At 42.3% G+C, this 13,898-nt stretch overlaps 1 protein-coding gene across 3 annotated transcripts in view; it reads left to right on the plus strand.

Moving 5' to 3' along the window:
- The first annotated feature begins 9,517 nt into the window (after positions 1-9,517).
- Positions 9,518-13,898, plus strand: part of PEX7 (peroxisomal biogenesis factor 7) — an 86,709-nt gene continuing 82,328 nt past the window's right edge. For all 3 annotated transcript variants that reach the window (XM_078370166.1, XM_078370167.1, XM_002747059.6), the window contains exons 1-3: positions 9,518-9,751; positions 12,077-12,134; positions 13,213-13,363. In XM_078370166.1, coding sequence (XP_078226292.1) covers positions 9,622-9,751; positions 12,077-12,134; positions 13,213-13,363 — 339 coding nt within the window. In that variant the 5' untranslated portion in view covers positions 9,518-9,621. The remainder of the gene's footprint in view (positions 9,752-12,076; positions 12,135-13,212; positions 13,364-13,898) is intronic.

Raw genomic sequence — 13,898 nt, forward strand, 5'->3', positions numbered from 1 at the left:
TTCCCATCTTTAAGTCTTTAGAGTGCTGATCATTCCATCTAGACAGTTATTGTTTAAGGAATGTAGGCTATGGGCTGTCACTCATTTCACTGAGTGAAATCCATTATTCTTAAATAAGAGAAAATAAGGACTTCTTTGGAAGGCCTTGTTTTTGATTCAGAGAAGATAGAGTCCCTGAATCCTTGGCTTCTTCTTAGACATATGACTATGGCAGGGAGGTGAGAACACCATCAGCTTCTCCCTTCCTTTCTCCTTTACCTGACCTGATAGCCTCAGAAATGGAAAAGAGTTGTGGATTGAAAGCAGTGGGCGTGATGGTAAGATCTCTGGGCACCTGGATTAAACCCAGTTCTGGCTCAGTCATTGAAGGTGCTGACTTGAATTCTTTTGGCCTCAATTTTCTAATTTGCAAAATTGAGGTGATGAAATTCAATTACTGCTATAGCACTTTAACTGTTAGAGTTCTTATTAACTTGAAAGTTTTCTGGAATTGAAGTGTCTATATCTTTTTTTTTTTCTTTTGGTCTTAGAAACAATTTTAATTGAAGACAGGGCATATATATTAACAAAAGCAGCAGCACATTTTCCGGTTGTCCTGATAAAGGGGAAAATCCTTTAGTAGTACATTAGTCTGTTCAGGCTACCATAAAAAAAAATAGCTCAGACTGGGTGGCTTAAATAACAGATGTTTATTTTCTTACGGTCTGGAGGCTATAAGTCCATGATCAGGGTGCCTGCAAATTCAGTTTCTAGTAAGAGGTCTCTTCCTGGCTTATCGACAGCTGCCTTCTTGCTATATCCTCATGGAAACTTCCATGAGAGAGAAAGAGAGAGAATTCTGGTTTCTCTTCCTCTTCTAATAAGGACACAAGTTCTATTGGACCTTATTTAACCTTTAGTATTTATGACCTTACGACCTTCTTTAACCTTAAGAACTCCCATAAAGGCCCTACCTCCAAATTTGAGGGAAGACACAATTCAATTCATTGCAAATAGTAACAGAGAGCACAGTGTTCTGCAGTTTAAAGGAACATGGCTGTGCTGCATCCAGGCAGGCATAGGCTGAGGTAAACATCCTGTATGACTCAGTGGTATTGAAGCACAAGTGTACAATTCCATGCATTATAATCTTAGCTACGTAGCCATAACATGGGGAAGCTCGTTACCTGGCTCTAAGCCACTATTGTTTGGGAGGTGTATAAATGCAACACTGACACTGTGAAACAGCTGCTGAATAAAGTCCTATCCCATCAACCTGCTGTCTCTTAAGTGTTCTTCTGGCTCCCTGCCCGTCCCCCTGCCCTGCCCCTGACAGCCACCCACTCCCCTTGGACCTCAGGTGGGGCTCAAATCTGAAAACAGTCATTATTTATTTATTTATTTATTTTTGAGACACAGTCTTGCTCTGCTGCTCAGGCTGGATAAAGTGCAGTGGCACAATCTCAGCTCACTGCAACCTCTGCCTCCTGGGTTCAAGTGATTCTTGTGCCTCAGCTTCCCAAGTAGCTGGGATTACAGGTGCGTGACACCATGCTTGACTAATTTTTGGATTTGTAGTAGGGATGGAGTTTCGCCATGTTTCTCAGGCTGTTATCAAACTCCTGGCCTCAGGTGATCTGCCTGCCTTAGCCTCCCAAAGTGCTGGGATTACAGGCATGTGCCACTGCACCCAGCCTATGATGATTTCTTGATAGTTGTGGCAATAGAGTTTAAGGTCTCAACTAGCCCCCTTATTTTTGGTCTAAACTATTCAAATTCAGTAGCTTATCTGGCAATAAAACTAGAAAGCTTCATGCTTTCTTCTTTCATTTCTCCTCATTTTCCTATTCTTTGTGTTTTATAAATAAAACAAGCTTCTTTTCAAAAGGTACATGATCTTAGATTTCATACAATTTAATACTAACACTTCGGTATTTATTTTTTCAGAGCAAAAGTCTACTACACATAACAATGACAACAATAGTAAAACAACACACCTTTGTCTTTCTATTTTAGGTATTAATCCACTTTTTCAAATTACCAAAAATCCAGGAAAGACAGAAATCTGAACTTCACTGAGTGCTTACTTTGTGTCTGGTATAGAATTAGGCTCTTTGCATATTTTGCTCATTAGATCCTCACAGCAGCCCCAAAGACTATTATTACATGCATGTACAGAAAAGGAGAAGGAAGTGATGTAACTTGTCCATGGTTGTATCATAGTAAGAGAGGGAGCCTGGATTTAAACCCAGATCTGCTTAGTTCCAGAGCCTGTTCTTAGCAATATTATTAATATTTTGGGTAAGACTTAGTCGATATAATTTTAAGTAGATGAAGAACCTTTTTATTATTAAAAAAGTTTAAGATAAGCCAAGCGCAGTGGCTCATGCCTGTAATCTTAGCACTTTGGGAGGCCAAGGTGAGTGGATCACTTGAAGTCAGGAGTTCAAGACCTTCCTGGCCAACGTGGTGAAACCCCGTCCCAACTAAAAATAACAAAATTAGCAGGGCATGGTGGCAGGTACCTGTAATCCCAGCTACTTGAGAGGCTGAGGCAGGAGAATCGCTTGAGCCTGGGAGGCACAGTTTGCAGTGAGCCAAGATTGTGCCTCTGTACTCCAACCTGGGTGACAAAGCAAGAGTCTGTCTCAGAAAAAGAAAGAAAAAAGCATAAAATAGAACTATGTGTGGATATAGAACAGCCTCCAAGATATACATCGGCTTTTAAAATTGACAGCTGCATGTGATATAACATTTAAACATAAAGAAGGAATCCACTGACTAGTCAGTCTACTTCGCTCTTGCCTTCTGGTGTTCCATTCTTCTTTTCAGAGAAACTTGTACCTGTTTCTTTTTTTTTAGAGACAATTTTGAGTTTACAAGCAGGACGTATACACACATACACATATTTTAAAAACATAAATGGTGGCATATTAAAAGCACTGTTCTGCACTTTGCTTTTTTTTCAGTAGATGATATACTGCTCTCTGATGAGGGGGACTGAAAAGTTGAAGGCTCTAGAAAAGATTTAGTTCATACCACATATACCTTTGAATACTTTTTTTTTTAACCATGGGCATGTATTGCTTTTCCAAAAATTATAAAACATATAAAATATACACACAAAGAAACTTCTGCATATTCTTAATAGTTGAATGAAGATCTTAAAACCAAACACTAAGACTTTTAAGAAAACCATTTCAAGGTCATTTTCCTTCTCTTTTAATTTTGTGTCAACTTTCTAGTTCTTGAGAAATGTAATTTTCAGGAATATTTACATTCTGAATTAAGCTATGGATTGTGTGAATTTAATTAAAATGAACTTGCCACTTAAAAAATGTTATTCTATGTCTATAAAATGCAGAATCAACATTTCAGGTAAAGTTTGGCTAGCTTCTGTTGGTCTTAGTCCAAATAAAAATAACTTTCAATTATAGCAAGTTTTCTTTCTTTTTGTTTTTGAGACAGGGTTTTACTCTGGCTCAGGCTGGAATGCAGTGGCATGATCTCAATTCACTGCAACCTCCTCTTCCCTAGCTGAAGCAATTCTCCAGCCTCAGCCTCCCGACTAGCTGGGTCTACAGTTGTGAGCTGCCATGCCTGGCTAACTTTTATATTTTTAACAGAGATGGGGTTTTGCCTTGTTTCCCAGGCTGGTCTTGAACTTCTGAGCTCAAAGTGATCCACCCATCATGGCCTCCCAAAGTGCTGGGCTTACAGGAATGAGCCACCATGCCAGCCTTAGTAAATCTTTTTTATAACAAGTCTTGGAGTTACAATATTAAGAGGTAAAAAGGATCAGAATCTATCATACTTATTTTACAGGTGCGATAATAGAGTACCAACTTAGTAAAATGTTTTGTTCCAAAGTACAGAAATTTTTGACATTCAGTCCATCACTTTCTCTATTTAAAACGATGCCTTAATAATCATTACCTTATAAATATTTTATCCATTAAATTTGTCACAAAAAGGAGATAACCCATATGATAACTGCAAGAAAGGGGGAAAACAAGAAAAGCAATTTCTATTTTTAGAAACCATAATAGACAAATGTTCTTTTCAAATTTGAAAGTAAGTTTTAGAGATGGGTAAGAATTTTTGGAAGTATTTAAATTTGATGGAGAATATCCAAAGCGGACAGAGTTTGCTTGCAGAATAGGAAAGCTAAGTCTCTTCCTGCGTAGGGGGCAGCATCAAAGAACACCCAAAAGGCAGTGGGTGTAGGTAACAAAAGAATATTTCAGAAGAAATCTCTAGGCAAATCCATATTTGTGATATGGGAAAGAAGATATTTAATTTAATTTTTAGGTTGAAAGTTTTCTCTCTGAAGATTAGTGTCCAACAGTAGCCAATCTGAATATATTTAATCTGTTTGCAACATATATTTGCATAGTTCTAAAACTTTAAAAATTACTTGACATTAATTGCCAGTAAGGTTAATTTTTTATTAAAAAAATTCTTTTTTCCATAAATTACTGGGGTACAGGTGGTATTTGATTACCTAAGTTCTTTAGTGGTGATTTGTGAGATTTTGTTGCCCTCATCACCCAAGCACTATACACTGCACTCTATTTGTCTTTTATCCCTCGCCACCCCCACCTTCTGCCCAAGTCCCCAGAGTCCATTATATCATTCTTACGCCTTTGCATCCTCATAGATTAGCTCCCACATTTCAGTGAGAACATATGATGTTCAGTTTTCCATTCCTGAGCTACCTCACTTAGAATAATAGTCTCCAATCTCTTCCAGGTCACTGCAAATGCCCCTAATTCATTCCTCTTTATAGCTGAGCAGTATTCCATTGTATGTGTATATATGTACATATGTATATATATATCAGTTTGCTTATCCATTTGTTGATTGATGGGCATTTGGGTTGGTTTTCTGATTTTGCAATTGTGAATTATGCTACTATAAACATACGCTTGTATTTTTATTTTTATATAATGTATAATGATAATACCTGTAATCCCAGCATTTTGGAAGGCCAATGAGGGCAGATCACTTGAGGCCAGGAGCTCAAGACCAGCCTGGCCAACATGGTGAAACTCCTTCTTCACTACAAAGACAAAAAAATTAGCCAGGTGTGGCGTGGTGGCACGCACCTGTAGTACCACTACTCGGGGGGCTGAAGCAGGAGAATAACTTGAACCCAAGAGGCAGAGGTTGCAGTGAGCCAAGATCATGCCACTGCACTTCAGCTCTGGGTGACAGAGTGAGACTCTGTCTCCAAAAAAAAAAAAAAAAAAGTATATAACTGAAATCCAATTCGCAGCCTTAATCTATAAAGAAAGAATTGAACGTGAGTCTGAGCTGGAGGCTGTATTCATAACCATATTGCTATGTGAAAAATGTAGTTCTAGTGTTCTCCTCTGAATTTAGGAGGGAGATATCATGCAATTATTTGCTCTTCACATAAGGCGTCAATTTTGCATGAATGATACCCGTCTTTGAACAACTTAAGCCCAGCTTGCTTTGCCTTGGAGCATATTCTTGCTTTACCTGCATGTTTGCTTCCACTGTCCTAGTAGTCCCTGTCAGTGATGACCACTTTTCCCCAAGTGATTTTCTTTCCTGTCTGCTTTAGCCAGCATATGAGAATCACCCTGAGGAGTTTGTTAAAACGCAGACTTTCAGACCCAGTCCCTGGGATTTTGATGAATGTTTGCCACTTGCCATGGAATCTATATTATAAAACTCACCCAACAAGGTTGTGAGGCAGGGATCTGAAATATGAGGAATGCTGCCTGGGTGATGAGATACACATATTCTGTCTCAGGTTCACGGAGGAAGGGTAAGAATTCAGGGCTTGTGTGGTTTGGGTGTGAGGCGAGGCATATGTATTATTCTATGTGCTTCTACATGTTAGGATCTCAGGTTTATACAAGTGCAGTGGTCCTGAAAGAAAACAGACAAACATACAAAATGTTCCCCTTGAATAAAAACGTGTCAATTGTTATTAATAATTGATATTTACTTTTTTCATTAACAGTATGGTAGGACAATTTATTAAGGTATTGTTTTGCTGTAGTTGTTTTCCTTCCCCCATTTTTTCTTTCTTTTTTGAGACAGTCTCTCTGTCACCCAGGCTGGAGTGCAGTGACACAATCTCAGCTCACTGCTACCTCCACTAACTCCCTGGTTCAATCAATTCTCGTGCCTCAGTCTCCCAAGTACCTGAGATTACAGGCATGTGCCACCACGGTTGGCTACTTTTTTGTCTTTTCAGGAGAGATAGGGTCAGGCTTGTCTAGAACTCCTGCCTTCCAGTGATCTGCCTGCCTCAGCCTCCCAAAGTGCTGAGATTACAGGCATGAGTCATTGCGCCCAGTCCCTTCCCCCATTTCAGTTAGGTAGCCAGACCCTCTGTGATCCCTGGACTCAAGGTACTTGAAGGATTGGCATAGAAACTGCTTATAATCATTGGCGAAAGCCTAAACTCACTAAACAGAATTGTGATGTGTCTTTGAGAAGGGAGAGGCAAGAGATGACTATGTGGTGTGAGTGAGAGGGCAGGGGTTGAGAGTGGACATTCTTAAGTATGGAGAAGTGACAGTGATGTGGCCCTGCTCCCTCAAAAGATGGTATCATGGGGCCCTTAGGGAAGTGGGAGCCCATCTCTGCAATGAGGCCTAGGCCCTGCCTGTATTCGAGTATTGCATGAAAATGCACATTTGTAGGCCCATTCAGACTTGCATAGGGAGCCATCTGACAATTAGAGACTACTTTACACGTAGAGTCAGATTAGTAGTGTGGTCCTAGCGAGTGCCAGGAGGCCCCAAACATAATGGGGTGAAATTTTCCAACAAACAGCCTGGAAAGGAGATTTAAGTTAGTTGAAGAAAATAAAGAAATGCTCTTTGTCTTGTGTACTTGAGTCTGTGTTAACAAATTCTCGCCTGCTACCATAGTAATGGTTGCCATTTTCCCCCCTAATGTTTACTATGTGCCAGTCACCATAATAGATGTTATATTTCCTGCAATACTGTTAAGAAGAACTCTGTTGAGTCATGTTATTCATAATGAGTCCATCTGCTAGGCTGTCTGCCTAAGTATGCATCAGAAGCTAGTGTGCAAATTCAAACTGACCTGTATCCTTAAACAGATGAATTAATGAATAGAATGCATCTTGTGAGTCCATGTAGCTCCTCTTCCCCTGCCAAGCCTTACAGACTGTTGTTTCTCCCAAAGTTCTTTTTCATTTTATTTTATTTTTTGAGACAGGGTCTCATCTTGTTGCCCAGGCTGGGGTGAAGTTGTGCAAACATTGCTCACTGCAACCTCAACCTCACTGGCTCAACTGACCTTCCTGCTTCAGCACCCCTCACCACTCCCCAAGCAGCTGTAACACAGGTGAATGCTATCACACCTGGCTAATTTTTGTATTTTTTGTAGAGATGGGGTTTTGCCATATCACCCAGGCTGGTTTTGAACTCCTGGTCTCAGGCAATCCACCTGCCTTGGCCTCTCAAAGTGCTAGGATTACAAGTGTGAGCCACCACGCCTGTTGAGCGTTCTATTTTTAGCTCTCTTTTCTTTTCATATCACTCTATTCCTGAGGGCAGTCATTCCCATGGCTTTAAATATTATCTAAATGCAAATGAGTGCCAACTGGTATGTCCAGTAGCCCATAAGAAATTCACAGGCAACACTTTAAAACTGGAGCTCATTTTCTTCCTAAACCTGCTCCTGCCATAGTCCCTATTTCAGGGAGCAGTACCTGCATTCATCCAGGCACATAAGTCTGAAACTTGGAAGTCATTTTGACTCCCCTTTCTTTATGCAGATATTATGAGTTATTGCCTTAACATTTTATCTGACTCTTATTCTCCACTCCCATTACCATAATCTTTGTTCAAGTTCTTATCTTTTGTTTGAACTATTATTAAAGTCTTTTTTTTTTTTTGAGAGGGAGCCTTGCTTGATCTCAGCTCATTGCAACCTCTACTTCTTGGGTTCAAGTGATCCTCCCATCTCAGCCTCCAGAGTAGCTGGGATTACAGGTATGTGCCAACACACCCGGTGAATTTTTGTATTTTTTGTAGAGATGGAGTTTCACCATGTTGGCCATGCTGGTCTGGATGCTCAAGTGATCTGACCACCTGGGCCTCCTAGAGTGTTGGGATTACAGGTGTGAGCCACTGCGCCTGGCCTGCTAAAAGTCTTTAAATGGCCTCCCCATCTCCAAACTCTATCTCCGGATTAGTGTTGCAGGACTTTTAAAAATAAAACCTGGGTCATTTAATTTCTCACATTAGAAAACTTCCACCCTATTTCATTGTTTACAGTAGAAATCCAATTCTTTTAGTATGGTATACAAGACTCATCACGATCTAGCCCCAGCACAACACTCTAGTCTCCCCACCCAATATTCTTTCACCATATCCCTTCCATTTGGCCAGGCTGAGTCCTGGCAGCCACCATCTCCTATGGATCATGATGGTTTAGGTCTCCCAAGTTGCTCATGTTATTCTTGCTCCTACAAAGACCTCCATCTTCTTGTCTACTTAAAGAAAACCTACTCATCTGTGCACAATCACCATAAAGACTACCTCTTATCGGCAGCCTTTCCTGCAATTCCCCTAACTCCAGCATTGACAGTCACTTTTTAAAATTACCCCATGTATATTTCTCATAGCCTCTACAGTATTTTTGATTACACTTAACTAATTACATGGCTTCTCTTTAGTAGACTCTAATCTCTTGAGGCCATAGACCATATTCTATGATTTTGAATCCGAAATGCCTAACACTGTGCTTGATATATGGTTAAGTTGATCATATGACTTGGTTTGTACCTGTTGACCTGGCTTAATAATTACACCCTCTTTACTCTCAAAAGTATCTTGGCTTCGTAGATGAATTACATATGGTCATTTTCCACATAGTACATGCCTAGCAATGAATGAATGAACACCAGCATCTGACTACCTATTACCATACAATATATACATATATAGTGATACTTTTTTAAAAAAAGTTAGTTGTTTATGATGCTGTGCTGCTGTTTTTCTTAGCTTCATTAGAACTGGCCAGCTCCTCTTTCTCACTTGCCAAGCATGGGGGGTTAGTTTGGAGTTGGTGTCTCATCTTCTCCAGTTACAGGGTGGAAGTAGCCCAGTAGCCCACATTCTTGTTTCTAAATACTGCACTGACTCCACGGACTTAAGTTATCATTGCTTCCAATTTCCTTGGGCAACGCAGCACGCAATTGCCTTTTGGATGCGCTGCGTGGATTCAAAGTGGCTGTAACTTATCTCAGTAATCATCAGGAAAAGTTCCCGATGCCAGTCTTCCAAGGGCTCAGTGAATTAATAAAAACCAGATAGCCGCGCAGACGAGGCTGAGAGGCAACGATAAAAGTTGTCGTAATTATTAATAATACGTAACCCTAGATCACTCCTCTGATAGATATGGATGTTTGCAGCAGGTGCAATTTAGTTTGGTTTCACCCAAAACAAAAATGGTCTCCGTCGGAGTCAATGGCTTTTCCTGTGCGGACCAATCAGAATCTCGAATACAAGGCACGGGTCCCACACTTCCGCCCGGTCTTCCTGGTCTCTTCAACGGCTCCGCTGCGCCTCCGACTCGGACTGGCTTCTGCGGCCGGGACGGCGAGGGTCGGGGGCGGCGGGCGGGATGAACGCGGTGTGCGGCGGAGCGGCGCGGACGCTGCGGGTGCCGGGCCGTCACGGCTACGCCGCCGAGTTCTCCCCGTACCTGCCGGGCCGCCTGGCCTGCGCCGCCGCACAGCACTACGGCATAGCGGGTGAGGCGGGGCCGCGCCGCCTGGGCGGGGGCGGAGGTGGGGGCCCGCGGGCTCCAACTCCTCGTGCTCGAGGGAAAGCCCCTCCGAGCGCAGACGGTGCCGCGGGTCGGCGCCAGGGGGCAGAAGAGGCACTGATCGGCGCCGCTCCCTCCTTTGCGGAGAGCGGGAGTCGATCCTCTTTTCCAGCAGGGAGCAAACGCATATAGGTGTAGCCTGCTAGCTCGTGTCCTTGTTCCCTGAGACTGCGCTGCCTCCGCCACCTGTGACACGGCCAGGCACATGTCCCCGTGCGGAGAGCCGGGGGAGCCTGCGTGGCCCTTCCGATCGATCCGCCCGGCACAACCGTACCGGGGAGAGGGTCCGAACCAGAACCTCGCCAGGGCTTGCGAGTCGGCCCACATTTCCCAGTCTCCATTTGAGCACCAAGCGGCGACCTGCGGGCCGGTCTTCCTAAGGAGGATGCTCTTCAGCGGATGCCTGGAGTCCCGCGGGTGACACGATGAATGTATCAAGTTCAGTCCTCAGCTGTAGTTGTCTCACGAAGGGTGCACACATTAGCAAGTAGATGTTAGAGACTCCAGTTAATTGTCTCGGCCTGTGGTTCCAGCTGCTCAGGACGCTGAGGCAGGAGGATCGCTTGAGCCCGGGGATGTTGAGGCTACAGTGAGCTGAGATCACATCACTCCACTCCAGCCTGGTGACAGACTGAGAACCCGTCTTAAAAAAAGAAAAGAAAAGAAAAAAAAATAGTTAATCATCTCTGTCCACGAACTAGATGAAAAGGCGCGGGTTCATTCTCGGTTTTGCTTTAATTCATGCCCTACCTGTTATATGCACTGAAGCAAAATGCCGCAACTCATTGCATAACGTCAGTGGTCTACCGTATTTTTTGTTTTGCCCTACAGCAGAAAAAAAAGTTACTTCTAAAAGTCAAAGAAATACTTGATTTATTTTTATTATTAGCTCTTAGTGCTTGCATGTTCGGATTTACAAGGCCCACCGGTTAGATTGAAGACTCATGAGTCTAGTAGGAATTTTGCTTTTTATCTTTATCTTTTTCTTTTTAGAGACAGGGTCTCACTGTTGCCCAGACTGAGTAGAATGGTGCAGGCATGGCTCACTGCAGCGTCAACCTCCTGGGCTCAAATGATCCTCCTGTCTCAACCTCCCCGTAGCTGGGAGCACAGGCAGGTACCACCACACCTCGCTAATTTGTAATTATTTTGTAGAGACAGGGTATTATTGTGTTGCCCAGGCTGGTCCTGAACTCATGGGTGCAAACGATCCTCCTGCCTTGGCTTCCCAAAGTGCTGGGATTATAGGCTCGAGCCACTGTGACGGCATGTAATCCTACTTTAAATGTTACGCAAAAACTCTTTAAAAGGAGTTGGTATTGGCCAGGTGCGGTGGCTCACGCCTGTAGTCCCAGCACTTTGGGAGGCTGAGGTGGGCGGATCACGAGGTCAGGAGTTTGAGACCAGCCTGGCCAACGTAGTGAAACCTCATCTCTACTAAAAATACAACAATTAGCCGGGTGCGGTGGCACATGCCTGTAATCCCAGCTGCTCATTGAATCGCTTGAGCCCGGGAGGCAGAGGTTGCAGTGAGCTGAGATCATGCCATTGCAGTCTAGCCTGGGCGACAGAGCAAGAGACTCTTGTCTTTAAAATATATATATATATTAGTCATATTTAAGTAGAAGAGATTCCCCCCCTTGGTCTTTATACAATTAAATATAACTTTTAAAATACAGTGGCCCTTTTGTAAAATTATCTTTGATATGTAACATATTAATAGCGTTTTCAGGACTTTATTGCCACCAGTCGTGCTAAATCCCACCAGGTATCTCCGCGTCCATATTTTGTTTTAAAATCCTGTGTCAGATGTATTTTAGATTTATTGGTGAGGCAAGGCAATTTAGCAGGAGGAGCCCTGGAGGTTTCTCATCTGTCAGTAGGGATGATAACACCAACTTGGAAGGTTTGTATCCCTGATGCCTTGTCTGGCTACAGAGTAGGCCCCTAAGTATTTTGCTCCCCCTGTTAGGTCCATGTCTGGATTCCAATCATAGGTGCAATGGGAAGTTGAATATTTATTAACTGAAGTATAATATAGAAAAATGGAAATAAAGAACACATTTGGTATTCATGTCCCAAAAAGTTTAGGGAGAAATTGATCACATGACCATTTGGTATTCAAGGTCCCAAAAATTTGAGGGAGAAATTTGTGATATTAAAATTAGGTACCAATTACCTGATAACTCCTTGACTTTTGATGTTACCCTGGCAGGTTCAAAGGCATGACCTTGATTTTTTTTCTCTTTAGGCTGTGGAACCCTACTAATATTGGATCCAAATGAATCTGGGCTAAGGCTTTTTAGAAGGTAAAGTGGCTCTAACTATTAAAGGTATATATTGTTGCTATTAAAGCCCTAATAGGATGAGGTTTTGACTCTTTGTTCAGGATTTTAGTTTACAATATAAAAGGAACCTTGGCGTTTGCATAGGAGGAAGTTTATTTTTAGCTGGTTGTGGTGGTGTGCACCTGTAGTCCCAGCTATTACCAAGTCTAAGGCAGAAGGATCACTCAAGGCCAGGAGTTCAAGATTAGCCTGGTGGGCAACATAGAAGGACCCTATCTCTAAACAAATTTTTTTTTTTTGATACAGAGTCTGGCTCTGTCACCCAGGCTGGAGTATAGTGGCATGATGTTGGCTCACTTCAGTCTCTGTCTCCTGGGTTCAAAGTGATTCTCTTTCCTCAGCCTCCTAAGTAACTGGGATTACATACAGGTGCCTGCCACCATACCTGGCTAATTTTTTAGTTTTTAGTAGAGACAGGGTTTTGCCATTTTGGCCAGGCTGGTCTCGAACTCCTGACCTCAGGTGATCTGCCTGCCTTGGCCTCCGAAAGTGCTGGTATTACATGCATGAGCCACTGGGCCTGGCCTAAAATTTTTTTTTTTTTTAATTGGCTGTGCCCCAATGGTCTACCTCTGTAGTCCCAGCTACTTGGGAGGCTGAAGTGGGAGGATTGCTTGAGTCCAGTTCAAGGCTACAATGAGCTCTCATTGGGCCCCTACACTCCAGCCTGGGTGACAGAGCAAGACTCCTTCTCTTAAATAAAAAACAAAACAAAACAAATCTGAAGCCTATCTCTTAGTGTCCACTCATAAATTATAAAACTTATAACAAATGTGGAGTAGTATACTTTGCAACATTACATTTTTGGATTATGACATTCCTATGGACTTTTTTTTTTAGCCTTTCTGAATCTGTTGCCATATTTATCAAGTACCTGCTCTATTTAATTCCCATAGTTGTGAAGATTACATGAGATATATCTATTGAAATATGTGATGAATTTTAAGGAAAAAAGCCATAATTGTAATTATTATTTTTTGTGTGTGTAGCTGCCTGTATAAGTGTTGTTTGTTTGTTTGTTTGCTTTTTCCTGGTATAGCTTTGACTGGAGTGATGGTTTGTTCGATGTGACCTGGAGTGAGAACAATGAACATGTCCTCGTCACCTGCAGTGGCGATGGCTCGCTACAGCTCTGGGACACAGCCAGAGCTGCGGGGCCACTGCAGGTCTATAAGGAACACACTCAGGAGGTAGGTGGGGAATCTTTCTGGGCTGATTATTTTTCTTTCTTCGACTTTGGTTGAAATCCATTTGGGGATGCACACATGGAGAAATGTCTCCCAGGGACAAGTTTAAACTTTAGTATTTCTTAGACACACTAGATGTCACTTATTATTTGATTATTCAAACATAAAGTACCTCTTGGCGTAAGGAGCTGAGAAAGAAAAGAAAAGGTCAGTCTTCTCATTAGGCAGAAAAAAACGCCTCCAGCAGTGTGCTCTGGGTTCATTTCCTCCCGAGAGGCCCATCACTTTCTTTGTGCTCTAAGAATGTGCTTGCCACAGGGTGCTTTAAGATAGAGGTAGGTGGACTTTTCACAGAGACATCACAAGATTGCCTTTGGGGCTTCAGTGAGATTCTTGAGGAGTTTCAGAATATATTGGAGCAAGAGCATAAAATACTGAGTATGAGGCAGAACTTTGATCATTTATATCTACATCTGGTTCATGTGTCTAGATTTTGTGTGTGTGTGTGTGTGTGTGTGTGTATGTATAGCATAGAAAA

The sequence above is a fragment of the Callithrix jacchus genome, chromosome 4, assembly GCF_049354715.1.
Source record: "Callithrix jacchus isolate 240 chromosome 4, calJac240_pri, whole genome shotgun sequence".
In the NCBI taxonomy this organism is placed as follows: domain Eukaryota; kingdom Metazoa; phylum Chordata; class Mammalia; order Primates; family Cebidae; genus Callithrix; species Callithrix jacchus.